The 23,330-nt window shown below is 37.4% G+C and overlaps 1 protein-coding gene and 1 long non-coding RNA gene across 18 annotated transcripts in view; one reads left to right on the forward strand and one right to left on the reverse strand.

Moving 5' to 3' along the window:
- LOC129579072 (uncharacterized) overlaps positions 1 to 23,330 on the forward strand; it is a 93,721-nt gene that overhangs the window by 44,532 nt on the left and 25,859 nt on the right. The gene's annotated exons all lie outside the window — the stretch shown is intronic.
- On the reverse strand, positions 440 to 21,974 carry LOC129578810 (unconventional myosin-XVIIIa). 16 transcript variants are annotated; one of them, XM_055468013.1, is made up of 19 exons: positions 21,745 to 21,974; positions 17,232 to 17,846; positions 16,266 to 16,529; positions 14,965 to 15,183; positions 13,915 to 14,526; positions 13,653 to 13,845; positions 13,073 to 13,584; positions 12,689 to 13,001; positions 12,307 to 12,622; positions 11,377 to 12,220; positions 10,744 to 11,295; positions 4,299 to 4,495; positions 3,697 to 4,051; positions 3,538 to 3,633; positions 2,481 to 3,439; positions 2,228 to 2,413; positions 1,950 to 2,153; positions 1,700 to 1,828; positions 440 to 795 (listed from the first exon to the last, which is right to left on the reverse strand). In XM_055468013.1, the coding sequence occupies exons 2-19, from the start codon at positions 17,394 to 17,396 to the stop codon at positions 756 to 758; spliced, it is 6,156 nt and encodes a 2,051-aa protein (XP_055323988.1). In that variant the 5' UTR covers positions 17,397 to 17,846; positions 21,745 to 21,974; the 3' UTR covers positions 440 to 755. The 16 variants fall into 16 exon arrangements, with proteins under 16 accessions (XP_055323988.1, XP_055323970.1, XP_055323951.1 ...); XM_055467995.1 differs by having other exon boundaries at positions 440 to 1,575; XM_055467976.1 differs by having other exon boundaries at positions 440 to 1,575; positions 21,007 to 21,934.

The raw sequence follows: 23,330 nt of genomic DNA on the forward strand, positions 1-23,330 counted from the left end.
TTCATTGCGGCATTTGTTTATCTAAAAACGCGTCCATTATAGGCCAATTCAATTGGACAATGGTTCAAATAAAGTGCGAACAATACATTTAAAATCTTATGAATTTTATACGAAAAACGAGAATAAAGACAAATGATAATTTTAGACACATGTATGAAATCAATGTTAGCGTTTTAAAAACGCTGCAATTTTGTTGGGAAAAAATACTTTGTGAACATGATCACTTTTTATTGTTAACGTTGCGAAAATAAATATATTAAACTCAAAATTAAATTGCAATTTTTGTAGTACGAACCCTTCCTTCAAAATCAATTGTCTTCATTGAGGACTCCTCAATTGATGACTCATGATAACAGAATATACTCACCAGAAATCCACTCAATATTTTTAATTGATAGAAAGACCTGAAATAAAACTGGACTCAAATAAAACCTCCTGCTTTTGATGTTCTTTCAAATACGAATTTATTGATTTGATTAAGAATTAACAGAAAAAATAAACATTTATAACGAAACAAAAAAAAAAACAAGACAAAAACAAAAAAAAAGTTCTACACAAAAATGGGAAATGATTTAATATTTATATGAGTTGTATTTGTTTGTTTTTTACATGGACTAAAATTTATCTGAAGAAATTTTTCGATTGAAATGAACGCAAAAGCTTGACACAAATAGACACGTAGTTCGTATTTTGTTTGCAATTCAATTTCAATGCACAGGATGTGAACCCAATCATTGATTTAAAATTAATCATATTTACTCTGATTCAGGGATTGTCGACAATTTCTTCCTCAACCTATTCAGCACGTTGAAAGAAAAATGCGATTTTATATACAGTAATATAAAGTGGTGATAAATTGAATTTCAGTGTAAATTTTCTGCACTGTCCATCGAAAATGGATTTTAAAAATAATTTCTGGCAGTTGATTTCGTCAGGCGAAATCTTTTTAAGCAAAAACAATTCAAATCAAAATTGAGCAAATAACGATATGCATTTTTTAAAAGAAAAAAAAAAAACAGAGAAATTACAGTGATGCAATTGGTTTTGCAGCAAAATCATCAATGGAAAATACAAATTTGATTCATGCCGTGTATTTTGTTTTCTCTTTGGGCTATTATAAGCTAAAAAATAGAGTTAGACAACAGCTTATCAAAAACTATTTAGGCTGATTGATGCGATTGAATAATAATTTAAGTGTGTTGCTTATAATTTGTTACAATTGTTTAAAAAAAAATCTTTTTTTCATATAATTAAATAGTCTATTCATAGAATATTTGATTGATGTTCCTTTGAAATGTAACTGCACTAGTATTTTTATCGAAAGGAAATCGTTTTTTGTCGCTAGAAAAGTTTTAATCATCATATTCCAACTGAACAAGATGATATATATTTAGGTGAGAGAAAAAAGCCAGCCTTTTAATGAATGCATGGCTAATGGAACTATATATGCGATAAAGACAGTATTGCGTGGCGTAAGCCTAAAAGAGTTTAGTGGGTTAGTGTGTAGTTTCGCCATTCCTTAAACTATTCTCGCTTGAAGCTATGGAAGTACTTGATGCCGATGAATTTTTCATTCTATGATTGAAAAAAAATAGAGGGAAAATAAAGCAATCACTCGATTAGTGGTCTGCATAAGCGTTTGTTTGGCTCGCACCAAGAACCTATTTTGTGTTAATTTCAATGCTATTGCGTAAATTACCTTGAGTTAAATCCATCATCGTCAAATCTATCTAAAATACCATTTGTATTACTCTTCAGTTGTATACTGCGGCGCGCCATTATTGCAGATGTTTCATACTGCGAATCTTCGGACGTATCACTTGAGTCACTGTAGTTGATTAATTAAATTTATTGTCAAGTTGAACAATTAGCTCAATTGATAAAAGTCTAAGCAACATTGTTGCAGCAATAATTTTATCTTTAAACAACAACGATAAAAAAAAATCTACCTCTCTGTAGAACCATCGTCATCATCGTCGACATCTTCCATTGCTTGTTGCAGATCGGCGATGCGTTGCAATGCCAAACGTAAATCATTTTTGAGAGATGTTACCTCTGTTTGAGAATTCTCATATCGCACTTCCAAATCTTTACGTTTGGCCATATGATCATTTTCGCGATTTGTAAGCTGATGCGACTCTTCTCGCAGCTCTCTGTGATAACATTCATTCATTTAATATTATGTTGATCGATTTGCAGAAAAAAAATGCTTCTAAATTTAACGTACCTAAGCGACTTTTGGACTTTCTTCAGTGAATCTTGTGCAATTTGTTCTTTGGCTTTTGTTTGAGACGCTTCCTGTTGCGCCTTCTCCAGAGCATCTTTGTATCGGTTGAATTGAACCTCGAGCCGGCCACGTGTTGCTTGCTCCAATTCCAAACGTGATTCGAGCTCTTTCACTTTCATTTCCAACCTGGATATATTCAAAACGTAAACGTCTCTTGTCCACTTCAACAAAATTTGTTATGATAAAAACATACCGTTTGGTTTGAATGTTCGTCGATGTATCGGTGATACTCTCTACGTTCTCCAAGCGAATGTGTAATTCTTCGACTTGTTCCTTTAGTGAATTTCGTTCCGATTCGAGTTCCACGATGCGGATTTCATTTTGTGCTATTGTTGATTGTTCTACATTCAATTGATTCACGACACTTGAATATTTCTTCATCAATTCGGCCATCTCTTCTTCATTCTCCTCGAATTGGATTTGTAGTTCTCCTTTTTCCCGTTGTGCCTGGGACGCTTTGGAATCGGCCTCGTTTCTACCACGGTTCGCCTCATCGAAAAGAAGTTGAAGATCGGCCAATTCAGTTTCGGCGGCATTCTTCATTTTCACAGCAATGGCGCGAGCCGTTTCGGCATCTTCGATTTGATTACGGAGTTGACGAACCAACACCTTTCCCGGTGAATCGGCCTTCATTCGCTCAATTTGAGCTTGAGCATCCTTCAACAAAGCCTTATACTTTCTTAGATCACGTTTTAACTTTTGATTGGCCGCATCTTCTGCAGCTCGATCAACTCGATCTTGCTCTTCGACTGCTTTCAGACGACGCTCTAGCTCGTGTTTTTCACGCAACAAGAGAGTCCTTTCCTCGTGCTCGGTTTCCAATTGGCATTCGAGCGCCTTGATTTTCTTGTACGAAGAACCTCTGACTTCCTCCAACTCATCGTCACGCTGTTGACTCTCACGACGCGCTTCCTTTCGCATCGTTTCCAGTGACATTTCAAGACGTAGCTTAGCCTGTTCCAGCAAACTGATTTGTCCAGCCATTTCATCGAGCTCTTCTTCTTGTTCTTTGCACAATTTCTCTGCTTCAATTTTGGCCTTTTTCAATTGAGCGAATTCTTCTTCGCTGCCACCGCCATGAGTCATCTCTTCCATTTCGCGGCGCAAAGATGTCAAAGTCTCGTCTTTCATGTCCAGCTCAAGTCGTGTGTCCTGCATTTAAATATTTGTATTATAATCAAATCGAAACTTGGAAATATGTTGTTATATGAAAAAAAAGAAGAAGAAGCGGAATGACTAGAAAAACTTACGGCCAATTGCTGTTCCAAATTGAACTTTTCAGCAATCAAAACATCTTTCTCGCGACTCAAACGCTCCTTCGTCTGTTTTTCTTGTCGAACGGCATCCTAAAAATGAATGAATTGGCCAATTATTTAGGGAAAATGTAACTCAAACGATAGATAACAAACCTGCAATGACTGGCTTTCTGCATCGAATTTTCGTTGTTTCTTCTCCAGTACGTTGTTTCGGCCGTTTTGCTCATCTAGCAGCATTCGCAGGTCATTCATTTCGCCGGACAATTTTTGTGACTTACGCTTCCATTGGCCGACAACTTGTCGTTGCTCTTCGACCTCTTCGTATGCGTCAGCCAATTTCTTCTCAAGTTGTTTTTTCAAACCGACCAATTGATCGAGATCGTGTTCATGTTGCGTCTGTAAGCGTCGTTTTGTGAATTCCAACTCTTTGGCCGCTCGCTCGTACTTCATCTTATAGACACTGCTGTTGTGCCCATCATCATTCTCAGCATCTTCGTCTTCGGATATTCTGAAGGGTCAAAATAAGTACATAAAATAAATTAAGTGTTTCGTAATAGCCAGAATTTCTTCGAATTATGAATAATGTCGCCCTATGCATAATATACCGAGCACTCATTGTGCCCTAATCATATGAATGATATATACGAAGCAAATGACATCATCAAATAAAATTTGGCTATTAAAATTAATTTAGTTTGAATTCAGTGAATTGTTTTATCACTCAGTTGAGAGAATGAAAAATGCGCTCCACTTACCCATTCAAATCAGACTTGGCGCAAATGAGTTCCATCTCCAGCTTCTCTGACATATCTTGCAAACTACGAACTTTTTCCTGTTGCTGTTGCAGCTCTTTTTCCAATTTCAATCGTTCCGCTGTTTCGGCCTCAAGGCGTTCCGTGGTGATGTTTGATGTGGAACGTTCTTCAGTCAGATCGGCCGTCATTTCAGACAACTGAAAGAAAAATGATTCAATTTAGCAAATTTGCATGCTTTTAAGAGTGAAACTTTTATTTGATTGTGAATGATCGCAACGAAAAAACAAGGAGAAAAATGAATCTAAACCTATTTACGCATCTTGAATCTCAGGAAATCAATTAGAGTGTTAGAAGTAGAAAAAAAAACACTGTTTGTAATCAATATTTGAACCTGTGTCACTTTTAAAACCATTTCTCAGAATGAGCCTCGTTTTATGAATCTTGTTATTGTCATTTTAGCCGCTAGGTTCAGTAAAAATAGACTCAACGATATGTGTGAATGTGAAACAGACAAACAATACCAATTCTTATTGCATTTCGTCTTTCGTTATTGTTTCTTTTCGTAAAAATTATCTCTCGCTCGCTCTTCATTTGTGTTGACGGATCTTTTTCATTTATTTGAATGGATATCGAAACGCTGGTTAGATCTCCATCTTAGCTTTTAACTGATACACACTCGACACTTTGTGATTGCGGATAATATTTGTCTTTCAATTGTTTGTATGTTATCTTAACATGCGATATTGTGTATACACAAAAGAGGCAGAGATATGGTGGATTTTATGTACTTTGTTCGTGTCGGCAACTTGAGTCGACACAAATAGACCAACGATTCTGAGTTTGGATTGTTAAAATACAAGTTGTGTACTGTACTAGATATTATATCGAATCGAACATAAAATCCAGTAATTAAAACACTGAACTAAATACGAGATTTTCTTCAACTTTTCTTTTCTTCTTTCAAAAAAGGTCAAAATTGCTGGAAACAAAATTCTGTCGAATATAATACCAGAAACTGTCAACTTTTCAGCCGATCACATAAATCTCAACAACACCCATAGTATGGGTCCCATACATACAGAAAGAAAAATTATACAGATATCGAAACACACACTCTCTGTATACCCCTGCCTCCGGCGGCATTACCTGAACAATCAGTTGCTATTTGCGCAAAGTGTCAGTTTTTCCAAACATTCAGACACCTAGATAAATATACATCGTTCTCTATTCTCACGTATGAAAGTAGTAGTTGCTGCGAGTGTGCGTCATTCAACCACCAGCCATCAATTGTGATAATTAAAAGAATTCGACGTTTCGAAGTCGAATTTATCACGTTCGACATTCATTTAGCGCAAATGAAACACAAATTCATCAAACAACAACGAAAAAAACCTATATTAATTGACTAAGTCGTTCGATCGGCAGCTTATATTATTTATATTTGCTTTGAAATCCCGGCATGAGTATTTATCGTGTAGCCTCGAACTGAGTCTTTGCTAAGAATTATTGTATTAACTTCACTTCGACGTAACTATTTTCATGCACAATTCTGAAATTTGATACATTTTCTAAGGTCAACGCAATCGCAACAATCGTGAAAAAACGATTTTTATAGGTTAGAATGTGAAAAAAAATCGGCTGTTTTACACAAAACTATTTCGCCCCTTGTAATTGATGAACAACAAATGTTCAGAAGAAGACACACTTCATTAAAATTGCAATAAATTGACGAAGCGTCAATGACAACATAGACCACAATCGAACGAAATATTGTCACTTTTGTGAATAAATTGTCTGTTGTGTAGGCACAAAACAAGATGTTAACTAATGTAAAACACAAAAATTTAAGAAAAAAAAAACAAGAACAATTTCTTTTTTGTTCTCTCAATATAAGAAGAGGTACCGTAAAATATTTGGCAATACAATTTGTTTGTAGACATGCAAATGACAAAACAAAGTACGTAGACGAGTCGGAGAATATTGAGTAGATTAACAAAAACAAGCGAAACTGACGCACAAGTGCAGCGCGCGCGCTCCTACGTGCTGCATGTATTAAGAGTAACTTAGAACTGTTTTAGAGTGTGTTTGAGTTGCGGAGCACAGGCAAATTGCTTGAGACACAGACGAAACCATACAATCATACTCGTTAGCCGCAAAACAGCAACAACAACAACAGCAACAATAACATCACAAACAGAAGATTATTGAATGAAATTAGCGTTTGATTATTGGCATCAGGCAACAAATGGAAACAAAGAAAAAAATGAAGCGCTGGGCTCAAGTGGAAAACCTTTAAGCAAATTAAAATCAATTGAAACATTTGACTTAATTCAACCATCTGGACGTAAAATTCGTAAAGAAAGTGAATGCATGGCGCAACACGAACCTCTGCCACAGAACGAACAATGACAATCAACGTACAAATTGGTTCAAAGTGGCATTGTAAATGTCTTATTTAATGTAATGCACGGCACCAATTCGACCGAGAGAATAAAAAAAAAGTAATAATATGACCGAATAGCTCACGGATAATTACGTTTGCACATTTTTCATCGCGTCCTACGTTTTGTGTCGTTTTTTTTTCACACTGCATTCCCGAATTGCATGTGCGAAAATGTTGAATTCAGCGGGTGCATGGCAACGTACGTGGATCGGTAAAAACGATAAGAAATTGTGTTTCTCTTTTGTTTTGGATCATTAGTGACCAATTAAAATAAATCACCGTCATCTGAATAGTTGTGAGGCGCCAACGCTGCTGCACACGTAAACTCAAATGAAGCGACCGATTGCAGATTACTTAAATTTAGTGTTTCGGTTTATATTTGTTTTTGTTTTCTCATTAAAAAATGTTTTTTTTCCTTTTACCACCTCTAGCAATCTGTACTGTAAATGAAATGTATCATGCAGCGAATCGATTGTTTAAAAATAAATATCGAGCCAAGCATCGAGTGAATGAAATTTTGAAATGTGTGTAGATGTCAAGTTGCCAAACGTCGATCGCGTTGCTCTTACATCAAACTGATCATTGAGCGTGTAAATGTTTTTTTTTTTTTTGTTTTTTTTTTCAAAAAATTTCTTCAAACAAACTATTGACGAAAGACATGAACAGTGCTAATGGCTTCATTTATTCTCGATTTTTCATGCGAACGCACAATGTTTCCATAAAGAAAATAAACGCGCAACCGAAAATTTGTTGTGTCGTTTTACGGGAAAATGTTTAGATAGAATCGGCAATTTTTAGCAGGTTTTTCAAGATCCAATCTAAAAGAGAGTCGGATGTACCACGGGAATTCAAAAAAGTAGTGCTATAATTTTATTACCTCATCGTCAACGATTGTGTCATTATCGTCGTCGATTGTGACACGGCTGCTGCAAACGCTGAGAACTGACCCACATCGTTCTCGGCAAACGGAATTAGAGCGTTCCGTCGGTGGCAACTTTTGGGCCATTTGGAAGGCTTTCGTCATGATATTATTCGTAACACTTTTGGATCGAGTCAAACGTTTCGACATTTCATCGTTGACACTGCGCTGATCTTCAATAATGCTAAACACATCACAGGAATTTCGTGTAACCGACGCCGATCGACGGCAATGACTGCGCCATTCTTCGTTGATGTGATCGGTGCGCTTCAGAAAATCACTAATTTTTTCACTTAAATATCGTGACGCTGTATCAGCTTCGGATAAATGTGCCGGTGATGACCGGAATTGTTGATGTACCCGTTGATTTTTGCAGCCGAGCACAAATGACAATTTCCCATCGAACACAGTCGTTGCATTGTCGAGCGATTGCAGTTCACTCAAGTCAATAGTTTTGCTTGGGGTATATGCTTGTGGGAAAACTCGTCGCGGTGTAAGAGATCGCAACGAACGACGGGAATTCAGGGAATTGTTACTGCACTGCAACAGTGATGGACTGATCGATCGAAAACTATTGAAACTCTCGATACTGTGAAGCGATGAGTTTCGCGACAATGACAAAAAACTGTTATTATTCAAGTCAATGTTGATTGGTGTACGTGAACGTGGCAATGAAAGTTTCGGTATCACTTTTGCTGCATTTGACAACGTTGATGGTTGCGATAGATCGCTGGACGTCGAATTTAGTGTAATTTTTCGTATGGGTTTCGGCACTTTTGGTGGCAACGGTGGTCGCGGCACAACCAGATTTTCGCCATTTTCACCATTCGATGCGGAAATTGTTTTCGTTGAAATAATTCTTGGTCTGACGTTCGAATTTATCGATTCTTTCACCAAATCACTAACTAGTTGAGACTCTGAATGAGGCATTTTCCCGATACTGTTCACTATCTCACTTGCGAAATTCAACTAACCAAGTTTTCCACATTTAAATGCTGTTACATAAGCTATGAATGCTCTTAAATCGATTTTTCTCAAGTAAAAATCAATCAAAACCACAATCAATCCCTTCCGCTTATTCACCAAAAATATAAAACCGAAAATAATGTCGAAAAATATGGGAAATCTGTCGAGAAACCAGCAACCAATTCACTTAAAAATCACAATGAAATCTTTAATCACATCCGCACACGAGCTTCCATTACAAAATCTATCGTCGGTTTGATTTGTGTCTAACGAAAAATTGAAGTAGATCGATCATTGGAGCGAAATAAATAGAAGAAAAATCGCAAAATGCTTCGCCTCAACGCAATGTGTGCATTGTGAGAGAGCGGAATAAACAGACTGAAAAGCTCGTTAAATCGTTCGCATTAATGAACAGCCGTCGAAAGATTTTCCTATGCCATACGACGCACACTGAAAACTCTCTCTCTCTCTCTCTCTCTCTCTCTCTCTTTCTCTTTCTCTGGTTTTGTTTCTATTTTATTTGTGTCGCCCGATTTTCAACAACTGGCTTTAGTTTGGCCGTCGATGTCGAAAATATAATATGTGAGTGCGCCCAAACGTTGATGATCGTTGCGGATTTTGTATGAAAATCCGTTTTGTTTTGTATGTTTGTTTGTTTTTGTTCGCAAAATTGTAAAAAGAAACAAGAAGATTAAAACGTCGAACGCGATTTTACAACACAGCCGACTATATAATTGGCTACTGGTTAAATTAATATCTTAAATTAGATCAAAACGTTTTTTTTTCTGCCTCTGTTGTAAGCCACTGCCTGCAACGGTTCACATTCGAATTAGATAATAAACACAGCCTAGCGCATTTAAACTCGGCACACAACTTGGATAGGACATAATGAGCGCAACATGCTTTTCTATCACAAATGCGAATAGAGAAAAGAAGAGGGAAAAAAACGTCGTCGACGAAGACGACGACAGCAGCAACAAAATAGAAAAGCACAAATGAAATGCGAAAAAATGAAACGAAACAATTAGCGGCGAGAATGAGCGACGACAAGATATCATTTTTATTTTCTATTGTGAAACGCTTGTGCGAACATAAAATCACGGCATGAGTATTGCATGAGATTCGCATTGGGTCTTCGGAAGATCGTCTTCCTTCTTCGTTCTTGTCGCAAAAAAAAATCTAATTTCATCACAAATCATCTGTACTACGAATGCAACAACAATGGTGTATCGACTATGAAAAAAAAAAAATGAGCGATAGGGAAACTGAGAGAAATAGAGACGAAGAAATAGTGTAAAATCAACTGACTGAGAGCTGTGCCGAGAACAAATGGCTCGTACGTGAAATGCAGGAAATGTAAATTTAAAACCGGCGACAAGATGAGAAGAACAAGCATTTTGCAATGTGATGCTATCATATGCATACAATCAGAGAAGTTGTTTGCTTTTTTTTCCTTTGCTTCTCTTGCGTTCGGTTCGTTTGTTTTGTTTGCGTCTCACGACGGTGTCAGTGCACGTTGTTCTTTGTGGTCAATGTTGTTTGCTTTTTGTTGTCACGGGTTTAGTTGTGCAATGAGCGTATGGCTTATGGCGTATGACCTCTATTAAGATCACTCGTTGTTACAAGCGGTAGCATGCAGTAGCAGCAATTGTGTAATGGGGGGATACTTTTTGTTTTATTTATATTGTTTCAGACACCGGTTTTCAGCGTACAAATTATAATATATGAAGTGTGTGCGGATTTTAAAAATAGTTCAACTTGAATGCCTGCATCGATATATCGTAGCTGGCTGGCTGGCTGGCTGACTGACTGTTCTGTTCAGTCTACTGTGCGATTCGTTCGAGTGGTTGGATAAGATGGGCAGAGCGGCATGTTAACCGCTATTTCGTCGTACATAAATTAAGTGTTGTTATTGATTTCAAGTTTTCTCTTGCGAAAACCTCTTCTTTTTTTTTGCTTCAAAAAACATCATAACCAGAAAGTGGTATGAATTTCTTCATTGCCGAGTTTGTCCCGTTATTTCTCCGATTCGATGTAATTACCCATTCATGATTTCGTTGAGATGCAGATGGATGTCTTACTACTAATACAATAAAAATGGTATAACAGCTACATACCTTCGATTCGAGGCGGCCGTTTTCAGTCTTCAATGCGTTTCGTTCGTTCTCGTATTTCTCCAGTTTGCTGCGCAACGTTTGCAATTCATCGCTGGCCAGCTTCAACTGTTCCTCGGTTCGATGGACATTCAATAAGGGTGTAACACGGACTAATAAACGCCACCAGGGCCAATCGCGTACCGACATAAATGCTCGCACATTTCGCTGAATACACTTTACAGCCAATTCTTGCACCCGACGTTGTGCAATTTTCTTACGCATTAAGTATCCACGACACGCGGCTTGGAATTGTGTTATGCGATCGGAAAGGAGTTCGTCACGTTTTGCCTCCAATTGATTCAAAACACCACATCGAAACAGGACTAAACTGACACCGATGCGATAAGTTGACGGATCCATTTCGTTTGAAGTTAAAATTTCTTCGACGGTTGTGTTTTTCGACGAAGTATCGGTCAACAAACCGAAACGTCTGACGAACTCATTCAGTGGAACTGCTTCGGGGAAACCCAATCGATGGAGCCGGGCGGCTTCAAGAATTTGTGATCCACGCAACTATAAATAGAAACATCAATTTAAATATAGCCTATATATACTATATAGGTATGGGAAATGGGAAATATCCATTCAACTCACTTGACTTCGAAGCAACGGAACATTCACCAAATCGTCATACGGATTGATGATGTTTCCATTTGGCGATGCAACGGTCATTGAACCGGCGTTGTGTTGCAGTAGTAGACAGTGCACAAAATGCTTTTCAGTTCGTCGTAGCGTGTCAATGATACCGTCCACGGTGAATTTTAACTGAAGCATCACGGAATTGCGTTTGACACCGGCCGTTGCGAATGACCGTTTGATGCTTGAAATTCGACGCAACGAATGTGAGTTATCCGCAATGCTATCGGTACTATACATAATGAAACCCGATCCACGTGTTAACGCACCATTGAACAAGCGGCTGATATCATTTTTGCTACTGTCTTGCAATAATGTTGTAGCCAGTTTTGTGGCTGCATGCTCACGACTCTTCTTCAACCACCCGTCAATCGAATACAGAACCGGATTGGTGCCTTGGAAGTGCTGAAGCACGAATTGTCGTCCAACCGGCGAGCGACGTAAAAGATACTGATGTTCACGGTCGCCGTAGTGTGCGAATAGACGTTCCAAAAATGAATCATCGTTCGAACCCGGATACATTGATTCTTCATCTAATAGCCAAAGCAAACCACGCCGATCTTGTTCACGTAAATCACGCTGCGAACCACGAACCACATGATTTTGTGGCGCTTTGTCGATCAACGATACCAGCTGATTCGGATCAATCTCTTGAATTCCTTCCGTATTGATTTCGACCAGCTCTTGCGAGTAGCGGTTCTGTGGCGTCACCAAAGTCGTATGATGGAACAGCGACTGCAAACGCTCCTGCAGATAGTTGAATCGTAGATCATCGATAGTTGCACCATTTTGATACCCACAACTAAAATAACATTTAAACAAAAATCGTATGATTTTATTTCAGTTCTATACTCAAAAGAAAATTGTTTCTCGTTCCAATTGGCATACCTTGCTGGGTTCTGAAAACCAGGCGTATCCACTAGTAAAATGGATGCCACCGAGTGCACGGAGGTAGAAATGGAATTGTTTATCAGTGCAACGGTCGCTGCCATCGCCTCTGAATAAAGTCCAATGACCAGAGCCTCCAAACTGTCCCATGCCGAGTCATAAGCATCTGTCACAGTTGCGTTCAATTGATTCCCACTCGAAGCATTTGAAAATGCAGCATTTGTTAGATTTTCCATTGAGATGCCCAGAATATCAGCCGCCTTCTGAGCAGCCAAAGGATTGGCAAATTGGATGCGCATATTGGTACCACTTCCAACTGAAAATATGTACACAGAAATCGTATGGAATGTTCTTTAATACTATTAGCTGCTGATTTGCATACCTTTCGCAACGCCAGCCACTCCCAAATGCACAATCGAAGCCAATACCATCCAAATCGCCTTCACAGCTGTTGCATCAGTATTCAATGCTTCGAATGCTTGAACCAAGCGAATAAATTCGGCGGTTGCTTTTTGCTTTTCATCTAACTTTTGTGACACAGATACAAATGGATTGCTATTGTCAAAAACAAGTCGATCCAATCCGAGATCTTTTTGTAGTGAACCCTCTGTACCAATGACCAAACGTGATAGAACATGGAACGACTGATCACTGCCCGAATGTCGACCAGCTCGGGCTTTTTCCATGAGCAACATCTGTTAGAACAAACATGATTTCATTTCGCATTTTTTTTTCAAAATTGATTCCACAAAAATCAAAACCATACCTGAATCGAAGCAGATGCAATCATTCCGGTGTGATCAAAATCTAAACTGAAAAGTTGCGTGAATCTGGTGGAATTGTTATTCATGCAGGTTTTCGTATTGCCAAAGGCTTCCATAATCGTATTAATGGCATTCAATTTTTCGACTGTTAGGATTTTATTCGTTGAACCAGCGGCCAGCACCAGGTAGTAGAGAGCATGCTTGAAACTGGTCGTTTTACCCGAACCAGATCGGCCCAAAAAGATAAGACTTTGATCGCGACGCGTTTCCAGCATTGAACGATACGCTATTTGTGAAGTGGAATAAATGTGTGGCGGCATATCCTCGTTCTTGCATCCACGGAACATCGACACAACTTTTTCGGAATAAAGAGACAGTGGAGCCATTGGATTGACTACAATCAAAGATGGTCCGGCTCGGGTATGAATTAAATTGTTTGCATATCGTTGACGCAAGCAATGCAGCACTGACGCCTCGTTCAAATGCTTCAGTTGGCAAATGTCTTCGACTAGATCTGCATGAAAAATATGAAGAAAAAAAATGGGAAAATCTACAAAATTGAAAAGATGAAAGATTATTTACCCAAACTGGATGGGTTAGCCTGCTCCAAATCATCTTCTTCGACAATCATCTGCTCGCCATTGTGCAACAATTGCACACAGATTTTATGCAAGTCACTGATTTTCTTTGCACATTTCACTGCAGCAGCGAATCCACCTCGATGAATCAACCAATATTTATCCTGGCCACTGACATCATCACCGTTGTCATTGTTCTGAAATTTATTGATACAAATTATTAGCAAGCTATTTTCGGTTGGAAAATGTTTGAGTGTGAAACTTACATGATTTTTGAAGCGTTTGCTAGCACTTCGTTTCAGCGTATTGCAATTGGTTGCTTTATCCGTGACATCTGAACCAGTGCCATTGAAATGCATACAACGTCTTGACAGTTCAACCAATTCGGACACGGGTTGTACCTCCACTGTTATCTGCTCTTCGCTGTTCTTTATCATTTCAATGATTGTTTCGCGTGGCAAATTCTCCACCGAAACGCCATTTACTTTGATCAATCGGTCACCAGGCAAAAGACCGGTAGTATTGTTGTTATTCGTGCCGGGTTCAGCGAATATTACCGGTTTAAAGGTGGGTGCCATCAATGACTCATTACGATCTAAGCATATAGCTTTGCGTAAACTGAATCCAAAATCGTTTCTCGGCTTTTGACGCTTAATGACCAGAGAGCGAGGCGGAGGTAATCGAAGTAATTTAATGGGTGGCAGTGGCAAATCGACACCATCAAAAGTTTGTACACGCGACCAGTGATGAAAACTCTGCGATTCACCGACTGGGCTCATTGAAAATGGAGGCGTAACAAATGATGAGTTCGTCGTATCGGTCAAACTTTCTGCGCTTGGCGATGCCGATGTCATTATCACTAGATTCGTTGTTACGTTCTGGAGAAGAAGAAAAAAACAAGTGATGAATATATTCTCATTGATTAATTCAATTAATTATAATTAGCGAACAATTTTAAATAATTTTAATGAGACGCAAATGTTCAACACCTGCTTAGTGTGGAGTCAAAAGTGCAAGTGCGCGCAAGCAATTTCATTTAAACTATAAATTATGTGGGCTCAACGACATTTCGTGTGAACGACTCGAGTTTTGTTGACTATTTCACTTTTATACAGTTTCAGACCGACTATTTTTCTCCTCTCTATTCTTATTTCGTTTTCATTTAACTTATTCACTGGAAATGTCGTAGGCTTTGAACCATATTTTGATCCGTGGGTTGAATTTGATTTTTTATTTTCACGATTTACGACGACTCCGTCAAAAGAACGGAGAAAAAAGCAACAAAAACAATCATAATAATTTCTAAATGGTCTTACCTCGTCCGTATGATGACTATCAATTGGTGCTAGGTTCTCGTAAGTGATTAGTTCATTCTGTAGAGTGTTTTTGATGAGAGTCTCAGTTGTTGTATCAATGGATGTGTTGTGACTGTTGGCCGCTCGATTTTGGGAATCTCTCGATCCGGTGCTGGTGCGTGGCCCTTTCAATATCCCACGTTTTGGTGGCTTTGGCGGTACCGGTGGCAAAATTCGAACCTTTTTTTGGTTTGTTACAGATTTAATGCAATAAAATGAGATAATAGTTTATTGGAAATCGTTTCTTTTTTTTTATGGACAGAAGATGATTTGATTGTGAATAGAGGAATTCCCGTTTTGTTTAGAATAGAGAAAAAAAAAACGATGTAAAAAGACAACAAGTTTATTGAACGGTTCTCTTATTACTGATCAATGGCTTGATTCATCAAGACGGTTGCTGTGAGCAAAACTAATCTAATGCGGCCGCTGTTTGCTCGAAATTGAAGCGAAAACACGAAGAAGGGAAAACAAACAATACGATTATATAAAATTAACCAATGCAGCCAAGTGAAGAAAAATCGGTATTTATTTCAAAACAAAATGCGCTCACGTATAGCCAGCTAGCTATACAGCAAGTAAATCAAACACAGTGAGATCATAAGTAAGTAAAATGAGATGAAAAAAGAACGCATGTAATAATAATAATGCAAAGTTTAATGAGAATTGTCTTCCTTCGCACTCCGAAGGTACAGCGCGAATGCATAATACATTAAGACGTACACGTTTATCTTGGGCGAGTGAGCGAGCCAGCGAACGAACGTGTGTGCGCGCGTCAATATATACTTTCTTGTTGTTTTAAGCTCGTTTGATGTCTCAGCTTCTGGTCTAACGATCCAGATCCATACATTGACTAAAATTGGAATTTATTTAAACTGAATGAACATAGTAGTTACGGAGATATGCCAGTGGCATAGCAAATATTCAGCGAACTGAGATGCATTTGAGTGGAGGAATGGTAATGCATGCGATATATGTGCACATAGACGCAAGAGATATTAAATTGCATCAACTCATGCACACAGTACTTAAGTATACAAAAACTGCACATAAAAATGTGAGTCGAGATAGTTGTTTATCAGGCTATAGAGAAAATCCGAATGCCTACACGAACCATACGCCTTAGTTTAGACTTTATCTGGAGAATTCATCATTTTCATACAGTAAAATCCCTCACATCATCGTATGTTTGCTGTGCTAAGCACAATTTCAATGCAGCTTCAATGAATTATAGCTTTGCATCTGATAGGACAAATTCTATTTACCTTATTCACACCGATGGATTGTAGAGACGTTTCCGAGCTGTCTGAATGGGACACATTGATCGAGACAACATGATCGCTAGCATCACCATTGTTATCGATTGTAGCATTTGCATCAGCTACAACTTCTTCGATGCCTCGATCGCGTTCCACATCTCGATCCAAATCTAAATGAGCGAAAAAATTGGCACTGTAATCAGCTGTTATGCCGCTCGGCAGTTTCTCCTTTTCTTTACGCCGGCCACGAATTTTCAACGATCGTCGCACCTAAACATATCAATTTGGAAATGAAGGAGAAAAGAGAAAAAAAAATTCTTTTAATTCGTTTCTCGTTTCGTTGGCGGCATTTCACGGTGTTTATTGTCGATTCACAATTGGTATTCATGAACATTTTAACGGATGTTTATTGTTATGGGGCTTTCTTTCGTTCATTAGTAATTCTTCGACGATTTTTCGAGCACTTAAAAATTAGCTTGAAGTGAAATCAGCTTTGATTTAGTATTCCGTTGAGAGCACGACGATTGTTCTGAATTTCCTTAGATTTGTTTTGATTCATTCATAAAGTGAGTCGAATCAAAGCCAATACATAGAAAAATACACACTGAAGAATGTTATAGGTGTCATCGTTAATTTGTATGCAAATTGGCTCTTGAAGTAATTGTATTCTTTTATATTTCTTTCGTCTGTTTTTTTGTGTTATGTGTTCAGCTCAGCGTGCTTATGAGTCAGTTTGCAAAAAAAAATGATATATATTTATATTCAAACCCATTGAAAATTGCTTGGTCGACTGAGTTTTCGACCATTTCACAAAATGCTGAGCGATCGTGTCTCGTATTCTACCGTAAATTTTATTTCTTTTTTTTTTTAATTTATTTCAAAAATTCATTTGGTGAAACGCATTTTTTCCCCGTCATTTTATTTCGATGGCATATTAAAATGCTTTTTTTTTTCTTTTCATCATGTACATACCTCATCAAGTCGCAGCAATTCTTCGGAGCTCATGGTGCCCAATATATTTTGTTTGGTTAGATCTTTGCGTTGTTTTTTCTCCTTTTTCCGTCGATCCTTGTCGCGGTCAGTTTTCTCTCGGTCGCGTTCGCCAACGCCCACACCCTTTTTCATGAAATTAAACATTTTGGCCCGGTTTTGTTGTATTGCTGCAGCTGCTGCTGCTATTGCCGAAGTCGTTGTCGCTGTCACTTCGTTAGCACAATATGCGAAATTAAAATGCCTTGTTCAACATGAAATTGCAACAGGCGAGGGTTCTCTCGGACCATGGACAAAGAAAAATTCAATATAGAAACAGACGGATTTCATGCAATTGTTCGTATGTTTTAGTCGTTGTTTTGGATATTTATACTGTGATCACTGACTTGTATACTGTGTATTAGCCTCTGCATTCACTTGAGCATCTTTCACTCAATTTCATTTCCACTTCCCGTGTTCGTATGGCTTATTAATTTTTGTATTGCTGTTTACACATTTTCACTTAATGCACTAACATAATTTTACTTTTTTTTTTCTCTTCTTCTTCTCTCTTTCTTTTATTATCTGATGTTATAAAGCTCTCATTTACTAATTCAACTGAAAGGTCAAGACAAAGCAATACAATTAGTTGATTTGAAAGAAAAAAACCTTCACTATGCTTCACTCGCAATTTCAATTGAAATGTACAAACGAAGCGTAAAATATAGATAGCATTCGCAAAGTGCAAAACGAAACCAAGTGTCGGTCAGCCCACACAATCGGTAGCGAAATCACATCGATTTGCCTATTTGCATCGCAACTCATTATGAACGTTATAAATACCGTAAAATGAGCAGAAAATAAAAATTGAAAACAAAAGTGCTCAACAGTTTTGGATATTCAAATCAAACTTGTTTGTGTTGTTGATTTCAAGCAGCCAGCAGTGGATATGTTTTGATACGCCTACGAATGTTCACAAACTGTACAAAGTTTAATAATAGATATTCGAAAAAAATTTGCTCTGTATTTAATGTTTTCTAATCGCTTCCTTCGATAAAAAAAATCCATCTGAATGACACACTTCAATTCCAAATGCAGAGTGTTTGTCGGTGTGGTGAGTTTATCTTTGGCATGCTAAGTGAACGAATGAGCCGACTTCGTTGAACACACAGATATATCATTACAACCGAGTTGTAATTTCGCGTTTCGTTATCGTGAACGTTGTTAGCAAAGTATTGTTTCTCTGTTATAATGCTTATCAAATCACTGAGTTCGTGTGATGCCTACCAATTCATTTTCATAAATTTGAATGCTCATTTTTTATTCGCTTCTTTCTGTCTGATGTTCACTGACTTCGTAATCTTTGTTTCATCTTTTTTCATTTTTTTTTTTTTCGAAATGACTTCCTATTCTTTTCAACACCGTTGCATCGACATGATGATATGGTTTCCCTTGTTAGTTCATGCTTATAATTAACACATTTCATTTCGATCTGTTTTCAAGCGATTCTTAAATTGGATTTTCACCTATCGCGATCTCTTGCCGCCACCGCCACAATCGTCGTTGAAATGCAACCGTTCGCGCGCATCTCGTTCGGGTTATGTAAATTAAAATTGAACATTTTCTCTATTCATACACCCATAGATCGTTGCTCATTCTCTCGATCGTATTGTTTATGGTTGGTAGCTAGTCATTCGTTCAGTCAGTCAGAGCCAGCCTGTATCTCGCTCACATTTGGACAACACAACAAACAAATAAGCACGGAAGATGCGTGCTACACATACATACACGTATCTGAACTGTGAATTGTGTGATGCCGTTACGCCTAATAAAATTGTTTGGCGTAATTGTAATGTTTACAATGGAAATTAATTCACACTGGTTGGCTGAGCGAGTGAGCGAGCGAAAGAATTGAATGAATTCGCTTATTTGTCAGTCGCTGTTATTATTGTAGTTGTCGCAGTCGTCGTCATCGTTGTTGTTGTTGTTTTCGTATGATGACATTTGAATTCGAGCTACGCAGAGCTACTGCATTGCGTGTTGAAATAAGTCAAAGAGACAGAGCTAAAATAAAGAACTCATTTCAAAATCGATTCATGTGTCCCTTCAATTGTGTCGCTCATTTTTCCATTTCCATTTTCGTGCACTCCAACGAATTGCTCAACTTGAAACCTTTTGAATTCTATTCGGATCAAACGTATATATATAAAAACCAACAACTATTCATCGCACGAACAAACTGCACAGATGGTCTTATGTTTGCTTTGTGCATTGCATTCAGTATTTAGTGAGACACGCGTGTTCCTGTTCTCGCTCTCTCTGTGTCTCTCTTTCTCTCTTCATTCGTTTTTACACTAATGTTACGCTACGATATCTCGTCTACGATACAAATATCTTTCTTGCATTCGATGGTTTTTTTCTTCTGTCGCTCAGCCAAAGGTATATCGACTGCATTGAATCAAGTCCAAATATGAATGTGATTCGATTTTGCCACAGCATACATATATATATATATATTAATATATTCGCAGAAGTCGTGAAAGCGCGCGCGACCGTATGTTATAGATAAATGCGATGTGTTTACCATTGTAACGGTAATACGGATGGTGTTTTTTGTTTTCATTTGTTGTTGTTTTCATTCTTTCATTTTCTCAGATTTCTTCTTGTTTTCGTTCGTTCGTTCGACCCAATGTTTTTTTGTCGCTCAGTCTCGTATGCGATCGTTTTTGTGTGTGTGTACGTGTGTATTTGATACCTTGGAGCCACGCAAACGTAGCACACTCAGATCCCATACACAGATCTCGGTCGCAAGCCGAGGAACGTGCAGACGAGGTTATGCGATTAATATGATGGTTGTTGTCTCTTATTTTTTTACTCTGCCGTCATCGTTCGCATCTCGTTCTTGTGTGGATTTTCTTAAGGTGCTATCGTTTGGTTTATCGGAATCTATTGCTTCGATGTGTATTCGTGTGTGTGTGTGTGTGTGTGTGTGCTTGTTCGTTTGATGGTAGAAAGAGAGAGATAGAGACGTGAACAGGCAAATTATCTACCAAATATGTGGTATTCTAAATGTTGGATGGCATTTGATGCTTTCTAGTTGTGGCCGAATGGTTTGTGTGCGTAAATTCTTTGACACTCTTATTGTCGTTTTGCCAAAGCATTGTCAGCATACAATACACGGCATGTAATAGGTACATACATTCTAAACACATGAACTAAACCGAACCGAATCCATGCCGGATTGCCGAAGGAGATACGATAGAAATTCACACACAATAACCATCACCACCACCACAACAACAACAACCATCTCTTTTGCTCGTTCATTGTTTTTACGGCTTTTTTCTTTTCTTCATTTTCTATTGCTCTAGGGATTTTCGTTGCTGTTGTAGTTATTGTTGATCTTTAGCATTCTACGGCTCTTTGATGTCTTCGTTTAGATTGTGATTCACGCAGAAGACTTTTTCTACTCTCTCTATCCAATTCCCACCAACGACTTGTGACTGGCGGATCTGAGAGCACTTTATTTCATTTTCATTGAATTTCGCAAAGGTGATTGTACACTATTTTCACAATTCAATCCGATTTTTGTAGCGGTTCCATGTCAAATTGCCAAAATATTGCCATAAGTTAACGATGGCCAATTTCTCAGACAATGAGACATTAGCGAAGGAGAAAAAAAGTTACGTCGGAATTACTTCATCCGGAATGAGATGCTTGAGATAATTTCGATTTGAATAGGAAATTCAATAAGAATGCTTAAATCACGCAAAATTACCTCAAAATTACACACATACACACGTATTTACTATTTCCTTGTTTTTTTTTTTTAAATAAAAAAGACAATAGCAACCGAAAGAAATCGTTTTTTTCTTCTCCGTTTCATTAATCATTCCACAACAAGATCGCGTTTGCTTGCTTCTCGAACGCAAATAAAGCGTGAATTGTTTGTTCAAGATTCGGCTGTAGTAAACACAGATAAATTTTTTTCGTAAACTTTAGATTCTTTTTGGTTTTTTTAATTGTAAACACATTTTTATATTCTACTAAAACAGGGCCAATTAATTGTTTGACGCCCTTTTACAAAATGCGACAACAATAATTGTGTGAATGCCAACATTGTCAGCGCCAATTCAATAGAAAAATATTGATTTTACTGCGGCCTTATCCACTTCATAGACAGGCGTTGATTTCATTCACTTCTTGTACTCTATCGACTCTCTCTCTCCTTATGTATACATAATTTTTCGCTGTAATCGCACTTTTTTCCATTTTTTGCACGAATGGCAATTGTGTAAAGTTGATTTTTGGTATCGATAATTGGCCTCTTATCAAAGCAAACACATGTAATGCCATACTAGGCAACATTTTGTTTCTGAATAAACACCATCGAATCAAAAAGAAAAAGGTAATTTCGCTGCGGGGCAATGATATTTTCGTAGCAGTCGACGTCATACAGTTAACCCACTTTGAAAAAGAATTTCACTTACACCATTTAAAATACTATTTAAAATACCTTGCTTAAACACTAAACTCTTAATCGATGCAATAAAAAACACATGTAATAATTTCTTGCGATTGATTTTTTCCTTAAGAATCAAGGTGAAAAACAAAACACTAAAAAAATCTGTCCATTTATTCGTAGACACACCGACAAAATGCAACTTTGTTTCCAGTTGCCTGTATATCAACTACTGCTCGGTCCGCACATACAAACGGAGGAGCGTACGCAGACGAGAGAGAAACAAGTAAATAGAAGAGAAAAAAAAATCGTTCGCACTTTGACAGTTCACGTTGAACGGTTTTGCTTTTGGCTTAGGTACTCCAGCCCACGTACTTAAACCGTTGACAGTGATACTTAATGCCGGCAGTTCGATGAGACCAAGCGTTCATTATGCATTTGAATTGAGTACTGGAATTGGAAAGTGTGAGCAGCAACGTATTTTATCTATCGACATGAATTAGGAAGAGAAATATTACCGATAAAAAGGATACAAAGCGTAGTTCAACTGTATATAAAGGGAACGCTTTTGGCGACAACAGACAATGATTTAAGGATTTCATGTGATTAATAATAGCAGCAATTTTTGGTATTGTTCCAAACTTACCTTAATATTTTAATGCTTCTTACATTTATTTACTTCAAAAAAAAACCGATTTCCATTTAGTATCGTATCACCATTTCTACTTTCGTTCAGAAATAAATAATTTAAATCGTTTGCAAAGCCAATGGGGATTGGTTTAAACGAATAAAAGGACCCGAAACACGTTAAAATGTAAATAATGTGGAATTTATTGTGATTTTCCATTGGTTTATTTTTGTTTTGTTCATTATTTTGCTCTTCAATTTGAAATATTATTGAGCATAGAAGTTATGCAATTGATAAAATTGTGTGCCTGTTTTGGTTTTGGTTTGGTTGCGATTAAATTATACCGAAATGAAAACAAAAAAACACAGTTTTGGATTTGAAACATTTGTTACGAATACTGATGAGTGAAAACATAATAATGCAATATAAGTTATAATTTATTTTCTTCGCTTAAATCATTCTTTCGATGAGCCTTTGAACTCGTTTGATCCATCTAAAACATTTGTTTTATGCAATATCATAATCATAAATTGAATGATTTGAATAGTTTATTATGAATTGTTTTAGTAAATATTATTTGTGTGTTAATATTCATTTTTGATAAATTTGCCTTTTATTTTACATTGGATTTTCTTATATCTTAAGGAATATCAATAAGTTTTTAGCATTTCATTTAAATAGTATCTAAAATTGAATAGAAGTCTCTGTTTATATGTCATAATAGGAGTTCACACAATGAAAACGAAACAATAGACATATAGAAATATTTGATAAAAGGTAGGATTGGTTTTTTGGTTTCAAGTTCATAGATTATTATCGGTTTCCCGATTGGTTTTCAGGATGAAATACACATTTGGAGCCAGAAACGTGATACACATTTGTAATAAAATACCAATAACATTTTTGAGATGGATTAACTGGTTTGTCGCTAGACATCTATAAATGCTTAATTAAGGAAATTTGGGGGTGCATTCTAGAATTACAAAGGTTGCATATGTGTATACGCTGTGAA

Source organism: Sitodiplosis mosellana, unplaced genomic scaffold (assembly GCF_009176505.1).
Source record: "Sitodiplosis mosellana isolate CC-2019 unplaced genomic scaffold, AAFC_SMos_1.0 Smas_scaffold_1, whole genome shotgun sequence".
NCBI lineage: Eukaryota > Metazoa > Arthropoda > Insecta > Diptera > Cecidomyiidae > Sitodiplosis > Sitodiplosis mosellana.